We start from the raw sequence: 25,649 nt of genomic DNA, 5'->3' as shown, positions 1-25,649 counted from the left end.
AAGGGAAGTCTACACCAGCAATACCTAGTTTAACTAAAGTCCTTTATTCTTCAAAATTAATATCTCACAGGTTTTCTTTATCAGTTCCCTAAGTCTTACCTGGAAATACTTTAAACTATTTTTGCTGTTTTCAGAATCTGAAGGAAAAGCTGCCCTTTGCCTTAATGAAGAGAGGAGTTGGAGGTTTGACGTAATGAGGAAGGCAATTGCTTTCTGGAGTTGTAATTATTTATCCAGTTATGTTTTAGATGTGTTTGCAATTTAAAAGTTAAACTGCAAGCATGGAAATACGGCCAGAAATTTACTTCACTTTTGTCATTTGACCTAAAAGAAACATCTAAGTAAAAAGCAGACTCCTGGCTAAGTCATGTTTTATGTTATAGAAACAGAAATTCTTCATTCAGACTCCAAAACAGAATTGTATCTCATCAGTGAAGTGAATTCTGTCTGATCACAGACTCAGGCATGTTTAAGTAAGGGAGAGAAGGGGCCTGTTCTAGCCAGAAGGACAGATTGAGAGAAAAAACAGACACAGCTATATGCATTTCTCACCTTGTTTATTCAGTAGGCCTGAATTAGTCACACTTCTCCATTTGTATTAGTTTGAAAGCAAACCAGTTCGAAAGCAAGCCAGAACTACAATTGCATAGGAAAATTTAAATAAAGGCAATTGTACTGAAACAGTGGCTTAACTTGACAGAATCAGGATACAGCCTGACACCCCGTTGGTTGGGACGGTGTTAGCAGTCCAGTCAAATGGCGGCTGCAGTCCTTTTGGAGTGATGGATGTGGTTCTGTCAAAGCAGTGATCCTGTAGTAAAGTCTGGTCCTTCTCTGGAGTTCCAGTAATGGTTATGTGACTCTTGTCCTCTAGGAATCCAGTGGCAGGTACTGCTCTGGTGTTCTAAGCCTCAGATTATAAACAGGTAGGGCTGTTTGGTTCCTCCCCCTGGGTGGAGCATCTCACAATGGGATGGTGTAATTTTATGAGTCATGCAGTGAGGCTTGATGGCCCATTAGCAGACATAGCACCACCCCCACCCTCTGCGAGGTGTTATCAGGGCTGACTCACAGAGAAGACAAAGAACACTGCCCTACCTGTCCTAACACCTTATGAAGATTGTAATAGAATACACACTTTTGGTTACATCTTACATTGTACCCTAAAACACCATTTAAGTAGGTTCTTGTAGCCTTTCTGGACTCTGAACTTTTCCTCTAATTTCTTTAATTGAACCAGATATAGCTGTTGCCCTCTCTCCCAGTTGACAACCCCTTAATCCTTTCATCCTCACCCTTCTTCTATATCTACTTCCTGTTCTGTCTTTCTCTTCTGTTAGTTTCCCAGTGTTCTCTAACCCTTATCTCTGCTCCCTAATTTTTCTCTTTATCCCAATTACAAAAAATACAGGCTGTCTTGAGCCTCATTCAAATACGAGAAGTACTGCAGCTCATCATTATCAAATTTCACATACACAGTCCCTACGCATACGACAAACATTTTGATAAAAATGAGTGAGGTTTTAGCCTTCTTGAAAGGCATACTAGCTGACAGCCATCTCGAATTACCACAGAATTAGCATTTTTAAAATCAATGTTTGTGGGACTTTTGCAGTATCCTACATCACAATGATAAGGAGGAGATCATGAAAACTGACAATTTGGAGTGGTCCCTGCCTGGATGGTCATTCTGCTTGAAATATGGACATGGTTTGTATTTTCCTGCTACATAAAAACGTGCATTGATCAGAGAAGTATGCAATTTAATATACACAACAGTGTATCCCCCTAAATTAAACATCCCTCCTTGCTGTTGCACTGCAACTTTATCTTCTACATAAAAGAATGTAAAACAGAGAGTACGGTTTCATTTGGATTTAGTTCTAACTATTCCTAAGGAATTGCTGCAGAATTTCTGCTAGAGAAAAATATCCTCTCTTCTATCACACACACAAAAGAAATGGCTGAGAAATTCGGATAAGTTTATTTTAACTGTCTCCTCACCATTGATCCTGTGGTTGTTCTGCAAGGTGATTCCAAACACGAAGTCATCACTGCATGCTAGTCACAAAAGTGACAGGGGAGGTAAATGGGAATATGGACTCTGACCTGACTTTTGTGCCTCTGAACATCAAGAGAAATTTAATATCCACCAACCCAAACCCTGAATCCTATATGGTAGAATAACTATGCAAAAATGCAGCTTAGTGCATTATCTTTTATTCTGTTGCTTATGGAAAAGCTGTTGCATTATAAATATGAAGTATTTGATGTGCTGCTATTTACAATGCTGGTAATGCTAAAAATGTAATATTGGACTTCTACTACAAGAGGAAGAGGTAATACTTCAAGAGGTCCATATTTTGATGAAAGTATGTGTAGATGATGATAATCAGAAGCATAGGAAATATTCAAATTCAGACTGTAAGAGGATTCTGTGAATTTAAGCGCTCTGTGCGCATTAGTCATAAGGAACTGTGGGGATAGTGCTCCCCATAGTTGGTGCTTTGGGGGTTTTTTGCTCAAACCATCAATTAACCATGTTGAGGGTTATTGAAGTCTGCAATGACAACAGATTGAAGTAGCAGCAGTACTTATAAACTCACAAAGCATCATTCATTGTTTTGGTTGGATTTAAAAAAAATAAAAATTGAATAGTTAATACTATTAAATGCATTCCATAGGATTAAATCAGAGTTAATGTCGTTAAGCAAATGCAAGAATGCTACATCAACTTTGCCTGCTCCTGAAACAAAAGCATGTACAAACACATGACCTTCTCCACAATGTTGAGTATTTTGTTAGAAGTTACTATACAGGAATCAGAAAGCTGTATCACTGCAACTTGATAGATTGACATTAAAATAGTACGTAAAAATGTAGTTAGAAGGGTACCTGACAAATTAACCTCATTCATCCTTCCACTTTGAGTTAAAAACCTGGATTTGTGTAACTTGGTCCTAAAGACAACTAGTGATTGAAATGCTACAGCTTCCCCAGGAAATCTGTTCTAGTGTTTCTCTACCCTCAGTGATAAAACAGGCTGAATTGATTCAGAAGAGATTTCTGTCCACCCACATAAAACATGAAATATTCTTAATGAAAAAAGGACTTTATATGGTAATATGTAGTAACAAACATAAATGTTTCACGTTTCTAGCCACTATCTTCAGCATGAAATGCAGTCTTTCAAGAACTCTTCGCCATAGAAACTAATTAGCACTCTGAAATTTGAAATGTTTAAATGCATGATTATTTGTATAATTCACGTTTGCTCCTCCAATAGTCTTCATGAAAGAAATTCTACTGTTATCATCAGATGCCATGAAATAAGATTTACTGAACATGCTTCTGTTTCACAGAGCTAAACCATTCCTCTAATTAATGTAAAATAATCCACACTAATTGATATAAATGCTATTCATTATTTAAATATCATTAGGATGTATGAGAAAGAGGAAATACTTTCAAGGCATAATTTAGATAGCTTGTTAGAGGTATGAACTGCTGTTGATGATGACACATTAAAGAAAGATAAAGGAATTGGTGAAATACAAGATATGAATATTTAAACTCTGCACAGTAAACTAACTTTCTGTAAAAATTAATTCTATAATTGTAAATGTAATGTAACACCTGGCTGAATTGTATTACATATGTGCTATACATATATATATTATTTGTGTCTGCCTGTTGCTTGAGCATAGAGCTAGAGAATAAAACTATGTCAGGAGAGAAACCCAAAGAAGGGCAGAAGAGCTAAGAGAGGGGTCCTCCTTACTGTAGTCAGAGCTGTAAGCCTGTTTCTGAATGAAAGCTCAGGAGTGATTTGGAAGAGGAATGAACAAATTGGGAACCTGCTCTGGATCCACTTTTAAGCAGCTTCTGAAACTCTGGGACCCTGTTACGTACATAACATCAGTGCTTTGAATGGCATGGGCAGAGGGTGATGACAGTGAATCCCTGTAAGGGATGAGCTGGTTAATGTCTCAGGATGACACAGTCCTTTTCCGACCCAGAAGTGTGTTTTCATGGTAGTAGAATGACAGGTATGGGAAAAGCTGAAATTTTCAGAAAAATGCCACAGGCTGTTATGCACATTGTGCTTTTGTTGAGAAGGGGTTTACTCTCCATATTTTACTCAAGCATAAACTGACAGTTTTACATTCTAGTAACCAGAAAAACCTTTAGAACCTTGATGGTTAGGAGCTAGAAATTTTGGGTCAGTCAAACTGGTTGCAAACCAGACTGTGCAGGGAGAGAAAAGTGCACGGCTGGGCATGGCACAAACAGTTCTCATGTGTCTTAGATGCAGGGAGAATTTCTTGTGTGGGGTGAGGATTAGTTTTGACAAAGCAGCAGGGGAGCTCGGTTTTAACCTTCAGGGAGGAAGAAGAGCAGCAGAAGGTAGAGGAGAAGAAGGTGGAGGCAACACTATTCTCTGAACGTACATGAGGCCTGCCATGAAACCAAGGAGCTGCTATGCCTTTGGGAGTTGTGGATGGAATCAAATAAAACCACTTCTGAAGACAGATCCTCTATATGTATTTTCAACATCTATTTTCAATGAGTCCATCTAACTACAAAAATAATGTAATGCAAAAAATTAGTAAGGTATAAAAATTATCACAGATACTCAACAGAATTAACAACCATGCCAGAATCCTGACTGTTAGACTGAACATGTGATGCAGTTTTTCACAAAGGTATTAAGTAGGGGTTTGCATTTAATAATTTATTTTTTTTCTTAGAAAAGAATGTTAGGTATTATATGATGGGAAATTTGAACTTCTCTCTCACAGACAAAATGGCATTTTTGTCCTTTTGCTGCTGGTGCCTTATAGAGATCACTTTCTGAGTCTAAGTTATCAGAGCCACAGGAGAAAATGCAGCTTGATCTGGCTTGTGTGGAAGGAAATTGCAGTAATTCGATTCCACTCAAACTGAATTAAAACTGTTTTACTACACACAACTGGTTTTTCCAAAACAACTATTAGCAAACTATTTTCAAAATCTTCCCTAACCTTTCTTCACTCTTAATGCCTGTGAAGGAGTACTCTCCTGGGAAGGAAAATTCTGTACTTACTTCGAAATCTCTTTGCATCCTCCAGTGAAATGTCTGTTATGGATCAGTTCTGGACGTAAGATATCAGGCCAAATAGACCCGGGAAGTTTCTGTCATCTCGTGAGCTCTTGCTTGTAATCTAAGCTAGGAAAGAGAAGTCACACTAGATTTACCAAAGACCCTTCCTGGGTCCGCATGGGAGAACGATGATATTGGTCTTGCTTGTTCCTTAAGAGGAAACTTCAGGGCTGTGGGCAGATCCCTGTTACACAGAAATCAGCGTATTTCCAGGGTAGTTCACTCACTTTGAAAAAGGCAAAACAATATTGAGAAAAGCGGATATAGACAATAATTTGATATTCATGTTGTATTATCCATCTCAAAGGTTTGGTTTTTTTCGTTTAGTTTTGGGGTTTCGTAGGTTTTTTTGTGCATTTCACAGAAACCATGCCAGCACAAGTTAGGAAAATAACGTCCGTGTTGAGACCGTGCGGATGAAACCAGACCCTGGGGAGCGGGACATGGGCAATGGATTTGGCCGGACTCCAGGCGGGTGTGTGCAAGGGCCACGCCGCTTCCCTTCTGCATTCCCGCCTTCTCCTGCGGCTTTGGGACAGGGAGACCGGGAAAAACCTCCAGCGGCTTGCTCAAGCCACAATCATCCACAGCGGAGAGCGAGGGGGGAAAAAAATTAACAATGAACATCCCCCCGCCCCCCTCTCTGAAAAGGGAGAGTGTTCCATTTCAGAGACACAGCCTCAACACTTCCTCTCTCTCACGTTGAGACGCCCGACTGCCGATGCGGCACAACCGACGTAGGCTGGCGAGCAAGGCACGCCTCCCCAAACCCGGCGGAGCTGCCGGCGGGCCCATCGCTGCTCCTGTGGCGCCGCCCGCCCTCCTGCCCGCCCCGCTGCCCGCATTGGCCGCGCTGCGCTCTCCCCTGCCCCGCCCGCCGCGCCGAGGGCGGCTGTGGCCGCGCCCCCGCCGAGCGGCGCCGCAGCGGATCGGGGCGCGGAGCGCAGCCGGCGGAGCGGAGCCCGGCGCTGCCCGGAGAACGCGCTGCGGCGCCGCGGGCTCGCCTCCCCGGCCGAGGCGAGAGACTCACCGCCTTCCAGCCCAGCTGCCTGGCAGGGCGAAAGAGGAACAAACTAAACGCCAAGGAATGCCCAGCCGCTACCCCTGCCTGGTTTTAATTTATCTTCTGTAATTATTTCGGGAAAAAGTAAAAAAAAAAATTGACATCGCCGTGTTTTTAGCTGTTCGTGCTGCGTGTGCAGGTTGTTTCCAGCACACCCCTGATAAACAAAGGAAAAGGGGGAGGGGGCCCGCGTTTCGCAGAAGACATGCGTTCCGTCAGGAAGAGGTGGACTGTGTGCACCATAAGTCTCCTCCTCATCTTCTATAAGACGAAGGAAATAACGCGGACCGAGGAGCGCCAGGAGATGCCTCTCGCCGGGTAACTGCGGGGCGCCGCGCCGGGAGGGCGGTCCGAGGGGGCGGCGGGGCCGTGCTGCTGCCCGAGGTCCCCTCCGTGGGCTGTCAGGTGCCCGGCGCCGCTCGGGTGGGACCCGCAGCCCGCGGTGCCGGCGCGCCTCGGGTGGCTCGGAGGGCGCGGGTGCCGCTGCGGGACGGGCGGCGAGCGGGGCTTGCTGCCGGGGCTCGGCGGCCGCAGGCTGGGTGCGAGTGCTCGGGAAGGGGTGGGAGCTGCCCTGCCTCTGAGGCTGCCTCTCAGCCGCCGTAACGGGATGCTCCTGGGAAGTTTCGCCTGTCCGCGGCTGCCCCGGGGGCCGGGACGGCCCGAGGGGGCGGCGGCGGCCGGCGGGGCGCGTTGTGCCGCGGCTCCTTGCCTTTCGGCGGGCAAGCGTGCTGGATGCAGGTGAACGCCTGCTTTCGTCTTTGAAGTTTGCCTGGGAGCTTTGGTTAACTTGGCTTTTTCTTAAGGATTCTTGCTCTGAGTGAAGTGTGGGTCATCCCCCTAAGCTCTCGAGCTGCCTTCCCTGGGAAGGGTGGTTCCTCGCTGAGACCGTCTGTTACGGACTTTTCTTTTGCTGCCTGTCGCTGGCTCAAAGCGGAAAGCAAAGAGCGCCTTACCATTTTGTGTTTGCACCTCAGCTTTCTCTTTATGTGAATGCCTGCATTCCTCATTGTTCTCCCAACTTGCAGCTGCTCTCCAGAGATGTTGGGTTTTCAACCAAACTGTTTTTTCCTTGGAGGTGTAGAAGATGTTGGTTTTACTACTATGCATTTATGCATATATTTATTGGTCGTTTTAAATGTAATCGGTAAAAGCTCAGTAGGGACTCACACTTTCCTTTTGCTTGTGCATGTCGACTGCGGGTAGGGTTCTTTCACAGCAGATTTTTGTCCTCTTGTGTGAGCCCTTACCGTAGTTTAAGGAGGTGGCATAGGGGGGTTGTGAGTACCTGTACAGGCCTGGAGGAAGCTGAGGCAATTAGAGCCCCGGAGTTAAGGACCGAAAGCACATCCCTCTTTGCTCGGCAGTCGCTGAGGGAGGGGGACACAGGCATGGCTGGGCAGCTGTGGCCCCGGCATGTGCTGAGAGCAGGGGCTGTCCCCACCTCTGTGCGTGCTATATTTGGTTCCTTTGCTATTCAAGATTTTCACGGTTTGCTGGTATCTCTTCCTCTTGTTCAGCCTAGGTGTAACCCGGTTTCTACCACGAAGGTATCTGTATTTTTAGGTGATGTACAGAAGTTTAAAGTTTTGGGGGTTACAGCTGTGTGAAAACAGGTTAAAATGAGCGCGTGAGGCAGGATTGTCATTAATACCTCTGTTTCTTAGAATGTGCTCCTTCCTCTCAGATTAGAAGGAACTGATCATTCAGAAATTGCTTTATATGTAAAGTTTGTAAAGAAAAAAAACACCTTCAGCTTACTGCACATAGTTTTACACAACTTAAAATTTACTAAAATGAACTGTTGTTTTAATATTAAATGAAAGAAAGCAAGTGTGTTTAGTTATAAACGTGTATGTTCCTAAAAAGCCTTTTAAAATACAGCAGTAATATACTTCTCACTATCTTTACAGCCTGTCATCCCATTCATTATTGTATGAAGCAGAAAAAATACCCTAAAAGTGTATTGCTCTTAACTGCTGCCCCTATTGGATGTTACACTTGCCTTTCTTCTGAATTAGGAGTTGGAGACATTAGGTTATTTTTAACTGGCTGAGTGGGCAAACTAAGTTAGTTTTCCATGGGTTGTTTTACTTTTGGAAGTTACGGATGTGTGAGGTGGCCCATTTTATGGTTATTAGTGGCACCAGAGGTAAATCCAGACAATCCAAAATGGACTGACTATATACACTTCTAAATTACATGAGAAACTTTAAACCAGTTGTGTGCTTTTATGGAAAAATGTGCTAGGACAATTACCGTGAAGCACGCCCTGCTTCAAATAGACAGTAATGCCCCTTTAAAGGTTAAGCAAGTAATGAGACACACATTATGTGCAGAATAGTGTTTCTTAAGCAGTCATCTTCTATTGATATGGAATGCACTTGAAGGCAGTTATATTATTTAATAAACTTATTTATATGGGTCTGATTGGTCACCAAGGCAAGGTAATCCAAAGTGAATGCTGGCACTGATAGCTGTATGTTGCTGTCACAGTATGGCAGCTCTTTCATCTACATCAGAGGGGATTTACAATGATTCTAGAAGATACAAAGTTATCCAATTTTTTTTTATTATTATTATTTACACGATGAAGAATTACCTGGACAAAGCTTTGATTTTTCTGGGTTTTTTTTTTTTGTTTGTTTGTTTTGTTTTGTTTTGTTTTGTGATATTGCTTTAGATGAAAGTTAATCCAATAAAAGGGAGAGGGGGATCTAAATGAACACATGTGTGTTCACAGTAATAACTTTAACACAAAGTGCCTAGGATTTTCTTTCATAAGAACATAATTTAACATTTTTTCAATGTATAATCTGTGTAACTCACTGCAGTTTTAAATTGTGACTATGGAAATCAATCACATTTCAAATGCTATGGCTGAGTGTTGGCAGTGCATTTTGTTGTTAAGATTTGTCACTTGTTTTGCTGTTCACGTGTGTACTAAATAATACTTAACCTAGAATAAACTAGATACATCTCTAAAGTATCCTTAGACTGAGAACTCTACCTGGATGTAGTTTGGTAATTTTCTTTTAGATGCATGCACTCAGTGCATCTAGAAAATTAATATTATTACATTTTGGAATAGTTTCAGGGAATAAAAAAATTAATATCGGAAAAAGCGTCAGTTGGATTCTGGCCATATGATTTAGGGACTTCTACAGCATCCTCCTGTGCCTTCAGGTTAGCAGGATTTGGGTAATTTACATACAGGTCTTGAACCTAAAGTAGTAGGTTTTCGGTAGGTGGCAGCCTTACTTCTGTGTGTTGCCTGGGCTGCAGGGTGTTGTCATGGGGGTGAGCGAGAAAGGGAGCTGCAAGTAATGCAGGATGGTTTTGGTGAAGTGTATGATACTGGTTTATTAGTTATAAGGGCTTTTGCAATGAAAGCATGTTTTAGAAATTACCAGGTTTGTTAATTCAGCTTAATTAATGTCCCATTGCAGGTTAGCTTCTGTTTGTTTAGTCTGTTGTATAATTTACTAAATATTATTGCTTTCTATATAGCAGTAATGTTGCTGTGTGTCTTACTAAGGGCAGTGTTCCAGTTGTTATCAGAACTTACAGCCACAGAAAAACACAGCTCAGCAATTCCTGGAAAGCTTACAGTCTCACATCTTTACCATTTTGTTCCTTGAAGGGCTGTTGTCATATACTCTGTTTTCAAGTTACTGTTACTGGCAGTATTTCAGAGCATGCTTACTTAACAGATAAATGGATTTCTGTATATTATTGTCCTGTGCACACATGAGTTACAAGACTCCTGAGTTACCAGACTTTTTTTTTTTTTTTTTTTTTTTTTTTTGGTAGATTTTTATATCCAACAGCTTTGATATATTTGTGATTAACAGCTGTGTTTGAACTCAGCTGAATATTGCTCTGGCATCTAAAAGAGAACACTGTGGATGATAATGGAAAGATGTGGGGGAAAAAAAAGAAGTGTTTTAGTCCTAACCTTAAGTTGTGCTTGTGGTGTCTGGGCTTCTCTGTCCCGTTTGTGTGATTCTGTTGGCTAATATCACTGCAGCTTGTGCTAGCTCACCAGATGTTCAGTGGTCATCACCCAAAGCTTACTGTACTTATTTTTTTAAGTTACCTTGCTGAAAAGTTACAATCATAAGACTGATGGACAGGATAAGACAATTGAGATGTTTTGGGGGTGTGCATGCAAAAGTTGCATGAAGTGTTGGGGAAATTCTGTATTTTGTATACCACTAAACTTCAGAATTCCATGCTTAAAAATCTTGAGCATCTGCAGGAGGACAAAGATATCTGTTAAGCCAGTGTTGCAGATTATGAACTGGGCAAAGGCTTGAAATGTAACACTTAATTCTTAGCTTAGTTCTAGAAATTTGGAATCTGGAAGTTCAGAATCTGCCTCACAAATGTACTGAAGTTTTGTCCAGATTCACATTTTGGAGTTTGTTGTAGTTCTTGTTATGTCTATTCCATTGCAAATATAAACATATTTAAGCTCTTAATTTTCATATTCAACTGTTACAGATAGCTGTCTTATAGATTTTTTCTGTTATGGCTTATTTTCTTTAGAAAACTAAGAGTTAGTTGCTTATTTTTGTTGTGACTAAAAGGATATATTGCTAATGCTTGGGATATAGTTAGACTTGACGTAATTGTGTGTTTTCTATATTGCATTGCAGAGATGGTGAACTGAGTTTGAGTAGATCAATGATCAATATCTCTGATAAGATAATTCGAAAGGGTGGCTCCTCAATCTTCCAACATGCTGCAGAAGGTTGGAAAATCAATTCTTCTTTGGTAATGGAAATAAGGTGAGTTTCTTAAATAAAAAGCAGTTCGTTTCACCTTACCTAAAATTCTTCTCATCCGTGTTGCTTTATAATTCCTTTGGTCTATGAAACAGTAATTTGATTTACGTTTGCAGGTGGATGTTTTTAAACTGTATCTATTTAGGTTTCAGTGGTAGATGCAACTGCATTACATTAGGCTTCAAAGTCAAGTCATCCTTCATAAGAATTAATAAAATGTTTTCATGTGGCTGTGACTGTCAGACCTGTGCAATCAGTCCATATTATTCATGTCCCTATTTAAGCTGGTTATCTAGAACTCTTCCACAATCAGTGGTGAGAAACTGTCGCTTTTAGGACGTGATTTTCTCTCATCCTAAAGGTTTGAAACAGAACAGGTGAAAGTATCCTGAGCGTACCAGTTTTCCTGCCTTGACTACAGAGGGAGCTTAAGACAGCTGAGATGCAGGAGTCTCAGCTGGGCCATCAAGTGCTGTGAATCCACTTGTGGCTGTGGATGGTCCACGTCACAGGGTCAGACACTGATGATAGCTATGTCTCATGCAGTTTCCCTTCTTGATGTGAGAAAGGCCAGAAAGAGCCTTAGGCTTGTGCTGAGGGGGCAACCCGGTAGCAGAGTTAAACTGAGTGATAGTTCTGATGTGTCTTTACAGTGGATCTCTGCACGTTGTGGCCACAGAGAGTAGCAAGATGTCTCTGAGTGTGTCGTGTCGTATCTTCCCCATCTTCATCAGGAAGGTGGCCCATGACAGAAGCATATGGAGCGTGGATTGGCAGTGTGGAGTCCTAGGAGTGTCGCGTTCTATGAAAAATGAGGGAAAGTAACTATTTTTAACAACAATCACGTAGCAGATTAGACTTGATTTTGTTAATACTAAGATCATGAATAGTGATGTGTTCTAATTCAAGTGTGGTTTTTATGTGATATTCCTTTTTACTTTTAATTTTTTTTTTTAGTTTTTTTAAATTAAAAAGACAGTTTATGAATCCTTTAAACAGTTATTGTTTCCATGTATAAAAGCATGGCCTCTCTGAAGGAGAAATTTAGGGATTTTTTTAATGACTGCTGTTTTATGTCCCTAATTCTAAAGCATGCAGATGATAAAGGTAGCTTACAAATGTATGTATCATAACTTATGGGTCCAAAAGTTGAGAGAAAACAGCTTTTTCTGCTTGTCAGGTAAGCTGATTTGCAGATGAGCGAGTGACTGTCAGTAGAGACAATTATTCTCAGACATTTTACTAAAAAATTGAGTATCATATTTCAGAACCATTTAAAACCAATGCATATTGCTGCTCAAGCCAAACAGCAAACAAGAAAAATATTACAATAATGTTTTGGTTAAAATCGAGAGAAAATTAAGCTTGAGTTATGCCAATTTTCCACCTGTTCCAAATGCAAAAATATATTATTCAGACAAAAAGGTAAAACAGTAGAGAATGCTTTAGTATTTTTTTCATCCTATAATACGTATTTATCATCTCAATCTACTAAATTAATAAGATTCAAAATAAGTTTTTTCTTTACTGTTTTCCAGAGGGAGGAATTTCTCTTATTTAATAAATTGCTATTTACTTAAGAAACACTTTCATATGTGGGTTTTTTAAAATACTGTGCTGGGAAGGATTTTTTTTTTTTTTTTTTTGTCTCATTAGTAGAGTGAAGAAAACAGTACACTGGCTTAAGCACTGGAAGTAGAGGTTCCACTGTAATTCTTCCACTGTAAGATTTTCTGTACCATAGAAAGCATAAAGCTGAGGTTATTTAGAAGTCCATATTGCCAGTCTTGTTTTCAGAGGAAATGGCTACCTTAGTGAACACTGGGTCAGAGAGTAGGTGTGAACCAGAAACCTGTTTTAGATTAATGTGACTTAGGGCCAAAAGTTGGCATGAACTCTACAAAAGGAGTCAGTGCTGCCTGCCAGGCATAGTCTTGACATGCATAGCACATTTAATTATGGTGCTCAGTGGTGAGGCAGGATTATCAGGCATGATTTTCACTGAGGAAGCTGCATGCATTCCCTTACGTTTTTCAGCGTGATGCTGACTAAATTATGTACATTCTCTCACTTTTACAGGTGGTTTGCTATAGACCTTTCTTCCATGTTGCAGCAGTAAGAAGCATTTCAGCTGTAGTTTTACACTTGCACTTACCTATCAGGACTAACTTTTAAAGTGTTTAGCAAAGTTGTACAGTATTCTTGTGCTTTAACTAACTGCTCAGCCCTGTGTAGACCATGAAGATTATTCACAGTCTGTAACTGCAGCTGTTAACGTGAACAGTTGGTGGTGGTCTTGTGGTGTGAGGTTGACCGCAGGAGGTAACAGTAAGACAGAGCTATAGACAAGCTAGTGCCTTTTGAATAATACATAAAATGTTATCAATTTTAAGCAGTGGAGAAATAATTTGTGAAGCCATTAGTGTGCGTCATAAAGATATTTCATAAAATTTACTCATACATGATAGATGTTTTTTATGTCTTACATCAGCTTGCCACCTACATTAGCAATTTTCAGATGTAGAAAGTGTTTTATAGTGACTTTTGCTTTGTGCAAGGACTGTTGGTCAGCGATGTGTCAAATCTTGTTGATTGGCATCTAGAATATTGTACTTCACTATTACTTCATTGACTTTGTGGGCATCACCTCTGGCTATTTTATTTTTTGCTCAAGTTAGTGATGTGTCTATCAGCCTCAAAAGCCGTAGGAATTCTTGGCAGGGACAGGTTCAGATATGAGTTGATGTGTGGTAAATCTCCTTTGTCCGGACCCTGTGGAAGGATGGAAAGCGTCCAGTGGGTTTCTGGTGCTCGAGGACTTTGCAGCCAGAGAAGGGAGTCTGTGGAGTGTCACAGCCCTCTTGGGAGAGCAGCAGCTCTTTGGAAATACTAAGCAGGCTTAAAGAAGAAAAAGATAGACTTTCTGTGATTGAGGTGGAAATTAGGGGTATTACAAATTATTTGAGACTGTGTGAAATATGCTGCCTTGACAATGACTGGTTTAGTGGGAGAGTGGTTTTTGCAACTGATGGTGCCTTCTCATTGCTGGCGACTTCTTTGAAGAAGAATCAATAGTTCTTGTGACAAAGGGAAGAAAGAGAAGAAGACTGCTTTCTTGGCTCTCCTTTCCATCTGAATTATTTCAGTCATGAAGAAGAGTCCATCATCTGCTAAGGTTTTATGTTTTAAGTCCTTTCTACTCTCTGTAGCAATGTGAAGGTTTTTCTTATGCTTATGGAAATAAGGAGACTTCATTTGTAATGAAGGCTATAGTTTCAGAAAGTAGGGTTGGGGCTGAGATGGTACAAACCTATAGGAGAAAGCCTTCCTGACAGGGCTAATGACAGCACATCTGTGACCTGTGTGAAATGAACCACAGCTTGATGTCTGTGACTTTCTTCTACTTACTTTTAAATAAATATGAGAATTTATGCTGAAAGCAGCAGCAGAAGGTCATGGATTGAAGGAAGGCAAAATTTTCAAAAAGTACACTGGAAATGTATCTATCTGTGCAATTTAAGAGAGAATATTTCCTGTCAGAAAAGTGTGAGAACTTGTAAAATGTCAGCAGCATCTTAAAAAAACCCAAAACAAACCATCTTCCTCCTTCAAAAGGTTCAGATTATTATCAATTTTTTTCTTGCAAGTTAGTGTGAAACAGCTGTGGTAAGTCTCTGAAGTGCAAGCAGAACCAGCAATGTAGCACTGCAATTGCTTTGAAGCTTTTGGAGCAATGTTCTGAAGCCATTTGCACCATTTCCTTCTGATTATTTTTGTGTCAGAGACATGGAATCTGGGGTTCTCTGGTCTGGTTTAGTCATAATAAACCTCAGGGGATTTTTGCTTGGCAATCCATCTTACTCTACCTTCCTTATCTTTGTGGTAAGCTGGTATATGGACAACCTCCCTGTGATAAGCAGTAGTAGAGTCATGGTCTGTTCAAAAGCCCTCTTCCTTCTGCATGCCCACTCTCTTGTATTACAGCATTTCTGGTTGTGTGGCCTCCATCAGCTGCGAGCTTCTAGGGACCCTTCCAGGGTTACTTGAGTTAGGTATGTTTTTAACAAGTCCAAACTAGTGGTTGAACTAGATTATATTTCAAGTCCCCTTCCAACACAAACTGTCCTATGATTCTAAAGGCTGCTTTCCTGGAAGAGCTTTTCTTAAGACTTTATTTCAGATGAAAGTAAAACCAAGCACAGGGTGCAAATACCTGTGGTCCTCACTGCCTCCTCAAGAAACCAACAGGAGCTGTAACTCTGAGTCATGTGCAAGAGCAGGCTGTGACCTTTTGTTACCACAGAGTTTGTTCTTTCTTTTTGTTTTTAATTAAACTATTTTTTCTGGCAAAAAAAATGTGTTTTATCTATGCTATAGTCCGTGATGACTCTAAAGGCTGGGAGCCAGCTTCTGCTTCCCAGCTGCAGAGTGCAAGGTGGAGTCAGGGTGAAATAGGGTTAGAAAATCGAATTGTCAGAGAGAGTCTGCAGAAGATCAAGAGGAGGGATTAGAAATCTACAGTATAAGTTTAAAAAAAAAAGTTGAGTGGTAAGAATAAGGTATAGTCCTAAGCCAGGCATAAGGAACAAGAGCAGCCTCAGCTGCTGTGGAAAAGATCTGAGGAATACTATGCTTTCAGTAAGGCCAAGGAAGCACTGACAGAGGTGCTTGGTGTGGTTGTCAAGTCCCCAACACAAGGAGTTATTAGGAACATACTAGGTAAACATGGGATGGGGGTCATGTAAAGGCCAGTCTTCAGAGGGCACAGAGAGGATCAATTAAACACTTAGTCTGTCTCTGTTCTGTATAGTTATTGCTGGTGAACCCTCCTGGGCACTTAGGATGCTCTGCAGGGGCTTCTCTTCATGCCTGGGGTCCACTCAAGTCCAGCAGCAATGACTTATGGCACGGCCTTCCTCTACAGAAATTGTTTTTTCCAGAAAAAGCTTTGGAGGTCACATTTCAATTTTCTTGAGAATGTCTAAAAATATACATGCTTTTGTAATCTTAAAAGTCAAATCTTCTAGTTGTCAATTTTCTCTCATTCATTCACACAGTTCTGAGGCAGATGAAGAGCAGTTTGAGATTATATCAAAGTTTTGTGGTACAGAGACCACCGTACAGAATAAAACTAGAAAAAGGCATCGTGAAAAAATCTCACCACGTTGCCCCAGGGCAGTATGTGTTCTTAACATTTAGAAAGTTGTTCAGAGACATTACTGTTGCATGAATTCATCCAATAACTGGTACTTGGTACTTGGTACTTAAATGTTACAGAGGTCTGTTTTTCCTTATCAAGGGAAAACTGTAGGCCAGCCACAGATTGACGCTGAGGTTTTTTTTACATGTGTTCCAAGGAGCTGCTTGGCTACAATTAAGGGTGAGTCACATCAGTCTCACCTGCTCACAAAACAGTTCCAGTCACACGCCAACACAGTTTTATTTGTCATAAAAAAAAAACTTGAAAACCACCTCAAATGAAATTGGCAGGTTTCGGCTTAAGGTTGCAGAATACTGTTTCTTCAGGGTTTCCTAAAAATCATGCTCTTTTTTTCCCTTGGTTACTTTTGTTCAGGCTTATTTTGAGTTTAATAAGCAGCTTGAAGTGGATTAACACTTGTCATTGTTTTGTCATATCTGTTTAATCAGAATAACGTTGTGCCATTTTTAGTGCTGTTTGTGGGGACAGAGCAGAGGTTTAAAGTTGTTATAGTTAATCAGCATCAAGGTTGACTGAGACACTCATGCACGAATGCTCAGTATTTGTTACATCCTTCAGTAATTTTTTTCTCTTAGCATTTATGTGAAAATCAGAGGTACTGTTATCCCCATGGTGTGGATGAGTCAGTAGGACAGAGGAACTTAAGACAATAGCTTAGACTCTGCATTATTTATCATATTACTCTCAGTATTAGAAGATACTTGGATACAGCCAGATGAACCAATAAAAAAAAAAATTAATGTTAGCATTATTGCAGATCTCTTATACGAGGATTCTGTTGCATACTGCAATACCTGTGTGCACATTTAACTAAAAATGCTAATGACAGCTTCAGATAAGAAAACATTTTCAAGTATGTGAGAAGATATTAAAATTAGTGACTTCTGACCATCTCAGCATTTTATTAAAAAATAAATTCCTTAGACATTTTGGAAGTTTTGCCTGTGTTAAATGAGTGGTTGATTATGTGATTCTAATTCAGGTCCACATGAATTCTTTGGAGGACTTTTATGAACATATAGATAAATGAGTTTTGAATGCAGGCAGCCAAATGAATAATGAAAGCCAAGGTGCTTTTACATTTTTTGACACTGCATAACTTCACTGCCTTCCTTTTACTTTTTAAAATAATACAGAAGATACTATGTTCATATGCAACTGCTGCTACTTTTTTTCTAATTTAAATTTTTCTAAATTTTTTCTAGGTATCAGGGACTAAAGCAAATCTTCCAGTCATCATCTGACTTTTTGTAGTTGGAAATCTATAGTTTCTGTACATTTCACATGATTTTTTGAGGTTTTGAGTCTTGTTTAAGGTCATCCATTCTCAAGTCAGAGTTCATTGAAATAAGTCTTTCCATACATTGGCTGATGATGTTCATACCTTTTGATGCATTCATATTATCTTTTACAGCCCTAGCTGTAGTAGCTGTATTCCTATGTAATGAATAATTGCAGTAATTTTTAATACTGCTAGGTTGCACAGTTCTTTTCTTCTTCCTCTTTTTGGTTTTACATCAGTTGAGCTATCTGTTGCTGACTGCCAACGAAGTTAAAGTATCAAACTCAAGGAGATTTAAAGTCCATTCAATTTGATGGCCAAATATGAGTCTCCATCTTCCTTTTACAGAAATACCTTACCAAAGGCTCGGGATTTTAAGACTGTCTGTCCTGATTTGTTATTCTGGGTCCCTCATGTGCCTCTGCTGCTGCTTCCTTCATATGTGACAGTAGTAACAGATAGCCCAACACAATCCAGATATTCCTTGGTTTTTTGTGTTTTTTTTTTTTTTTTTTACAAGTTTAGGAAATGAGAGGAATTACTTAAAAAACACTTGTATTATGTTTCACTTCTCCTATGGCTTTTAAGATCGATTCCATGGTGAGTATTTCATGCTGGATGCAAGATTCAGACATTGTCTTCTTTCTTGAGGCAGCAAGACAAGAGCCAGCTAGTGAGCATGGGTGTTTCTATAGTTCATCGCTTTTAATTTGTAGGGGAATTATTTCACCTTTATGGCTGTGATTGAATGTTGCTACTGCTGGAATAACATTTCTAGCTGTCTTTTCCTGTTTGGTTGTGCTCTGTGGAATTTCTTCTCTAGAAGCTTAATATGCAAAAATAACATTTTTTTAACAAAGAAAATATCTATTTTGTTTTAAATCCCACCTCACCTACTGACAACAGTGAAAAATACAAAGTTTTTGTTTTTTCTTCTTTTCTTGTTGGTCTTGCAGATGCAGAAGTTTCTAGTAGATTCATTATATCCTGTCCCAGCTCAGCACTCCCTGTCTGTTCCACAGTGGTGTTATATTTGGTTCAGATGTGATCTTTCTTCACAAACACACCTGCTTCACAGATGGATGCAGGCTTCTAAAGCTTTGCTCACTTGCAATCCTGTGTTATCAGGGGCTCCTGCAGCTCTGGCCTAGGGACTTTTTCAGCTTTTTGTGTCAAGGGTGTACTGAAAACTGCTCTGCACTGCCAAGTGCAGGTATTAGTCATTGCATGCATTAGTCATTACATTGCAGTCAGTAAGCATCTCTTTTGAGCCAACATACTGAACATGTGCCAGTTTTTGGACCCCAGTCTGCAGCTGGTGTAGGTAGAATGGAAGCTTTGGACAGACTTTATTAATAATCCCTCCCACTGAGTTACAAGCTAAAGAACTTGTTTTCTAAACCCCCTTGCATGTTAAACTCCCTCTTAGAGAGAAGTCAAGGTGTGATTTGGTCTAATCTTAGCCCCAGACTTGGTCAACAGTTGATGTTTAAAGGACTGTGCAAGTGTAATTGAACCTTTATGCAACATTGTCCGACAAGATTAAGGATGGCAAACCAAATATACTTAATGTATTAAAGTAAATTATTTATTGATGATCATAATGACAATAATTAGACCAAAAGATAATTTTTATTTAATACATGGTATAGTTATAACTTCTAGTATAGTGCACTGTTTACTGAAGCTGTATAGGAGCAACAATATTAAAGCCAGCAATTGAAGCTATAATTAAGTAGAAATTGATGGTACTCTACTCATACAGTGACCATGGGCAAGTCTCTTTTACACAGCCTTAAGGAGTAACCTGAATGGGAATTCCTGCTCAAGGAAGGAAGCTACACACACACTCTATCCAAGAAGGAGTGTGTCAGAATTCCCTGCCATTAAAAAGAGGGCCTTGGCTTTTTTACTGTAAAGTGACTGACAGATATATCAGCTCAGATATATCAGCAGCTTTACTTAAGTTATCAGTACTGTCACTTATTGGTTCCATTGTCAGGAGCTCTGTCTGCTGCACCCTCACCAGTGCCAGTTTCTGTCAGGAAAAACTGTTCTTCACAGAATAGAGGGTCTAACTTTGGGATTGATGAGTCAGGCTGGTCTCAGCAGTCTCCAACGAAAGCAGGGTGAACCCCTCTTCTCCATCAGCACTGAAAACTTTTGCAAATATAGGCAAGTTTGAGCTGCTTGACCTCTGCTTAGGCAGAGCATCCAGACGGCCTCATAAGCAGTTACCACGACTTCACTTTTCAGCTGGCAAAAAAGCAAACATGCTTCATCAGTTACTTGCTGGGGCTTGGGAGTATACAACTGTTTAATTGTCATAGTTTACTTGATACATAGTAGTTCATTAAATCCTCATTTTTGGTCACATATGCCTAAACCTGTCTCATAGTTTGAACAGTTACCTGCAGAAAAGATGATAAATGTTTCAAAGTGTTGATGAGTTTGTAAGAGATTGAGTTCAGCTAACAGCTTGACTGGACCCTGAGCTGCAGTAGTTTAATCTGCAATATATTTTAAGCTGATTTTATTCAAATTGGTACAAGATGGGGTGTGTTCTCATATCAAGTTAATTAGGATAGCTTTAGGTAAACTTCAGTTAATTAGGAGGAATTTTATGCTAAACTAAATATATTACTCCTATGGTGAGATAAGAATCTGTAAGAAAACATGGCCATTCCTGAGCCAGATTGATTTGTAAGATGACATTTCCTGATCGCAAATACTTCTTTTTGTAGTCTAAGTTTGTTTTTATGAAAACAAACTGCCACAGTCCTTCTTGGAAATGTCTTAATTCCAAAATTTTGTGAAGATAGTCAAGCACAGTATGCCTTCAAATTTTCAGTTATTTTTCCTTCATCTCTCTGTGCTTCTGTGTGTCCAAGTCCCTAAGCTCTAGTTGGGTAGTATGTTACTTGTAACCACAGTGTGAACTCCATTCTAAAAGCTTTGCTCTAGCTCCATCCTAGAGGATGGGAATTCCCATAGCAGGGCTGATGCTGTCTACCCTCTGCTTTATGTTGTGTGCCTTGTCCAGTCTGTGTTGCTGTTAGATAAACTCCATTAGAGCAGGAGGTGTTGGGTTTTATCTCTGAATTTTTCTGTCAATGCAGGAAGAACATTCTGCAGTTCTTGGATGCCGAGAGAGATGTGTCAGTGGTGAAAAGCAGCTTCAAGCCAGGAGATGTAATTCATTATGTCCTGGACAGACGTCGCACTCTGAACATTTCTCGGGATTTGCACAGCCTTCTCCCTGAAGTTTCCCCAATGAAAAATCGCCGATTTAAAACCTGTGCAGTTGTTGGGAATTCCGGCATCCTTCTGAAGAGTGGTTGCGGAAAGGAGATTGATAGCCATGACTTTGTAATAAGGTAAGTTTTTATCTGATGTTGAAGATACAGGCTATCATGTTTTTTGGACAAAAGCTCAGAGAAATGTTTTAAGCTAAGATTCATATTACAGGCATTATCTGAAATTAATCTGAAACAGTGTCCATCAACATGCGATTCCTCAGATTTAAATTCATGCCTATATTATTAACAAGAAGATTATTTTTACAGTGAAAATAAGACAAGGGAGAGAGGTTTGCATTCCTTAATTTTGCTTTTTACTGTGCTTATTCCAGACAAAATTAATCTTATAGAGGTCTTGGTAGCATAAATTCAAAATGATTTCTCCTTTAAAAATACTCTTTCTTAGCTTTTGGTCAGCACAGATGGCCTTCTGTAAATTACTACATTACATGTAGTAAAATTTCATTGTGGTGTACTGATGTTAAACCAGGATGCCACTGAGGTAGTTTGAAGTCACCCTAATTTGTTCCTTCACGTTGGTTTAAGAATCTATTTTTGCCACTTGGGGAAAAAAATTATATGTTTCACTTCTTATTCATTCTTCAAACACACAATAGAGGGCCTTTGGATTTCGTGGATCGTGTCAAAGTTGACCTCATTTGACATCTTGGAATTACATAGAAAATGCTGAGCAAGAGATGAGAGTACTTTTGCCTTTGAAGCAGAAGTTTCAATTGATTTGGTTTGAGAAGGATGAAAGGGCAGAAAACAGGAGGTTTATGACAGAAAGCAATATAGAAATAGTAGTTATTGTGAGTTACTTGCTTTTTCTTTTTTCACCCTAAAAAATGATGTGACAATGAAGACATGGAAAAGAAAAGTAACAGTTTTTGCAGTACATAAATAAAAAAATATACATGAGTTTTGTATTTAATTTGAAAGTTACTTTTACAAGTTGTGACTGGAGCAACTTCTCTTTCATTTTTGTTATTAGTCTTACTTGTACCACTAGTTATTCAAATTAGTATCCTTACTTACTGCAGAGGAAATCCAAAAGTAATTGCCAAGTTTTAAACTGGTTTTAGCCTATGGCATGCTTTTGTATGCTCTCTGAGATTAAATGTGACTCATTTAACAGGATGTCTTGGGTTTGGACAAATTTATGAGGAAACGTTCTGAAAGAGTGTTTCCTTTAATGAAGAGTAGGCTTTAGCAACTTTTTATTTTTTTTACAGATTCTTACAGGTCCAAAAGGATATGTCTTGGAGAAAGTGAAAAAATTGTTTATTTAAAAGGCCAGTTGTTTACAGGAATAAAAAGAATGAATTTTGTTAAATAATAAAACTTCTTGCTGATTTGAGAGATCCAGATTTTTTTCTGTAGGGTTATTTTTCTGAGTCTGGAGGTGGCCTTGGGGCCGCAGCGCAGTTCAGGGCCCCAGCAATGTTTTGATGTTCTGGTTTGGAGAAAAGTTGAATGGCTCTAGAGGGCGAAGCTACAGTTTCAGGAAAAGCTTCTGCTTCAGTTAACAAATGAAAAGCTAGCTTAAAAAGCAAAGAAACAACTCCATCTCTTTATCTGGAGAGAAAAAGCTGCGAGTTGGGAGAAACCGAGAGTCTTATCTCTGTGATTTCAAACACAGGCGGCGAAAAAAAATTTATTGCTTCTCTTTCCTCTTTCTTTCTCTCTGGGCTTAGCTTCAAGCTATAGGGCACATTTTTGGGCACAAAGCAGGCAATAGGGCATACAATAACATCACTCCAGGACACAGGGCTACAGAAAAAATAAGATTTTCTAAATTAAAATTTTCATAAAGAAGGCAGTGTACATACTTTATTTTAAATCTTGTGCTGAATTTCTTTGCAGTCATCTCCATGCTTTTCCACTGGTTTTAATGAGCCATGAAATTAGGTGGTGATATCTGATATCTGGTTTTAACTAACTCAACTATAGAAAGATAATGTTCTAAAGACTTGGTGAAGCTTAATAGGAACAGTAGGAAGTTACTGTTGCTAATCAGTTCTTTAGACAGAGAGATGTGGGTTTTCTGTGAAGATGGTGAGGAACTGGAGCAGGTTGCCCAGAGAAGCTGTGCATGTCCCATCCCTGGAAGTGTTCAGGGTCAGGTTGGATGGGGCTCTGGGCAACCTGGTCTAGTAAAAGGTGTCCCTGACCGTGATGGGGGATTTAGAAGTAGACAATTTTTAAGGCCCCCTTTCAACCTAAACCATTTTATGATTGCCTGAAACATATCTCATGTGGTATATGACAGTTAAAGTGATCTGTATAACAACTAGTGAGTCTGACAATATTGTGATTAATAATCTCTGATGCTTTGGGAATAACATGGCCTGCTGCCTATAGGGAGTTTCAGTGCAGTGCAGTGATTTTTAATTTTTTTTTTTATTTATTTACAAATGGAAGTTAAAGTGTCTTAGAATTTACATATTATAATTTACAGTATATGATATTTATTTATTTAAGTCTCGATGCATGTATAGTTATATAGGATCTGTTAAAATAGCAAAGAATTTGTTTGTAATGGAAGGTAAAGAAAAAACAAATCATTCAGAGTTAGTTTCCTATATTCCTCATGTTCCGTTTAGAAAAAGTTGTGGTATGTAATCACATGGTGTAATGATGAAGTTCTGGTAAGTGATGAAGCACTTATCTATATTGCTGTTAGGATTCTGGTATTAAAATGTACCCTGACACTGTTAATCTTTTTACTTTTGTCTGATGTCTTGAGAAGTAAAATGTCCTCACTTAGGTGCCACCTGGTATTCTCCAAGGGAGTTACTGAATGTGTCCAAGTGTGTAGGTTAGTGAAGGACAGTTTTGCAGAATCCTCTGATGCTAACGTGCATTATTCTGTGACAAGCATGTCATTCTGGTTAAATATATTCCCTTGATTTTGATTGTATTTTATGAGGAGAGGGGTGAAATCGGAAGGAGAATTGTCTCTGAGAGTTTTTTCTTAGAGGAACAGTTCTTATGTTAGAGTTAACACCAACAGTACCATTAATTTAATGATAAAACTGATGCTGAAGGTTTGTGACAATGAAGAAGACACAATGGATGTCCAATATTTGCAGTGTAATAAATAAACACAATATTCTGTAAAGGTAGTGTGAAGGTGTTAATAATAATGGACAAACACACAAGAGTTTCACAAGATTAGTGAAGTCATGACTATTTTGGCAGTAGAAAATGTAGTCCATCTGATTACAATGAGAAGCAAGGAGACTCTTTGCTATTAAAAAAATCCCAAACTGTGATGACTATGACTATTTGCTGTTTCCTGTATTCCTTTACTTTTTACCTGTCATGCTTTTATACGCCATTAGGAACTACTGATCTGTGTGCCCCTACTACTTTCTTCCAGTGCTGAGCTTAAGTGTGCTGCATTATGATACTATACCCAGACAGAGTCTGAAGCATTCCAGAACACCTGATTAGATGAATAGGTACATCTTATTCCCGTGTTATCTGCACTTTCTCGTGCTGAAATTACCAAGTCAGGGCTGAGTTAGCTATTGCGTCTTACAGAGCAGATGAACTTGTTACAATTAGTGGTATATTTTGAAATGCAGTGGTTGCATAGGAGTTTCTGAGTATTTTGGGCAAGTGTAGAATAACAATACTAAGCATTGCCAGGCTATAACTTGGAATTACTTCTGGAAGCCAGTATGTACCAAACAGTTCAGTTTTGGGTTCAGAATTTGAACCCAAAAATCAGAATAATTTGTTTTATTTTATATTTTTTAAAATAATTTAATTCCACATTTGTGATGAGACCTATTCAAAAGCAGAGGCCACATTCAGTTTTGTTGTTACTTGGTTAAAACCAAACAGTCAAACAAACCCTAGTAAATATATTGTGGGGTTATTTTTTGTGGTGGCACCACCTCTGGAAAAGTCCCTTTCGTTTCAGTTGAACAGTATGGAGAAGAGAGCTGTTGTGTGTAGCTTTTTCAGTAGGTTAGGTCTGCTAAGAAAAGTACCTTGTCAGCAAGGAACAGCCGTGAGAAGATATTAGTGACTTCTTTCTTTGGATTGAAACGTCTAGTTTATATGTTACAAGTCTTCCGATTGGAGTTTTTTCCTGGTGACTCTGCCAGCATTTAGGAACAAAATGGACGTTTTTGCTATCACTGGTGATAAAATTTTGCTGGGCAAGTGCAGCTCTATTTTTCTGGCATACTTTGACTTTCGTATTTTCAATTTGACCATTCTTGTGGTTAGTGACTTTGACATGGAAAAGCTTGTATCCTTTAAGAGATTTCTTGGTTTACCCTGTACATAGATGAGGATAATCTGTTTTGGCTTTTTCTCTAGTGTATTGATTTTTGTGGGTAATTGTGATACGCAGAAGCAAGCATCATGTGTGGTATGAGCAGAAGACAGCAAATGTAGTCAGGCAGAAGAAATGGACAGACCTAATCATACTGTGGAGGTCTGGTATCTTATTTTAGGAGAGCAATTTAAATTAATAAGAAATTCGTAGTAGCTTCATTAATGTGTGTTGTTCCTTCAGGTGCTAGGAAAAAAGCATTGTAAATTTGTCAAAATAAAAATATTTAGAGTCTTAATTTACTTATATTCTGGAACTTGTTTTTTGTAATTCTTATCAGCTTTTTATTTCCAGGTATTTTTTTGTACACCTTGCTTGGACCATGGCCATCCTGCTAACTAGAGCTAAATCGTTGGAGCCAGCAGATCTGCTGAAAGCAAAGTTGCCAATTTAACACACATTTTTTAAAGCACGAGTCTTCCTCTAAAAATAGTATCATGACTAGCTCATTAGACCCTTTTCAGATCTCAAATGTGGCAGCTCTGTTTTTGCCTTCTGTT

The 25,649-nt window shown here is 39.4% G+C and overlaps 1 protein-coding gene across 2 annotated transcripts in view; it reads left to right on the top strand.

The window, feature by feature from the left end:
- Positions 1 to 6,058: 6,058 nt before the first annotated feature.
- ST8SIA4 (ST8 alpha-N-acetyl-neuraminide alpha-2,8-sialyltransferase 4) overlaps positions 6,059 to 25,649 on the top strand; it is a 54,537-nt gene continuing 34,946 nt past the window's right edge. For both annotated transcript variants that reach the window (XM_066339119.1, XM_066339120.1), the window contains exons 1-3: positions 6,059 to 6,524; positions 10,865 to 10,996; positions 20,616 to 20,873. In XM_066339119.1, coding sequence (XP_066195216.1) covers positions 6,412 to 6,524; positions 10,865 to 10,996; positions 20,616 to 20,873 — 503 coding nt within the window. In that variant the 5' untranslated portion in view covers positions 6,059 to 6,411. The remainder of the gene's footprint in view (positions 6,525 to 10,864; positions 10,997 to 20,615; positions 20,874 to 25,649) is intronic.

Source organism: Sylvia atricapilla, chromosome Z, assembly GCF_009819655.1.
Source record: "Sylvia atricapilla isolate bSylAtr1 chromosome Z, bSylAtr1.pri, whole genome shotgun sequence".
In the NCBI taxonomy this organism is placed as follows: Eukaryota; Metazoa; Chordata; class Aves; order Passeriformes; family Sylviidae; genus Sylvia; species Sylvia atricapilla.
This window is presented reverse-complemented; position numbering and strand designations above follow the sequence as displayed.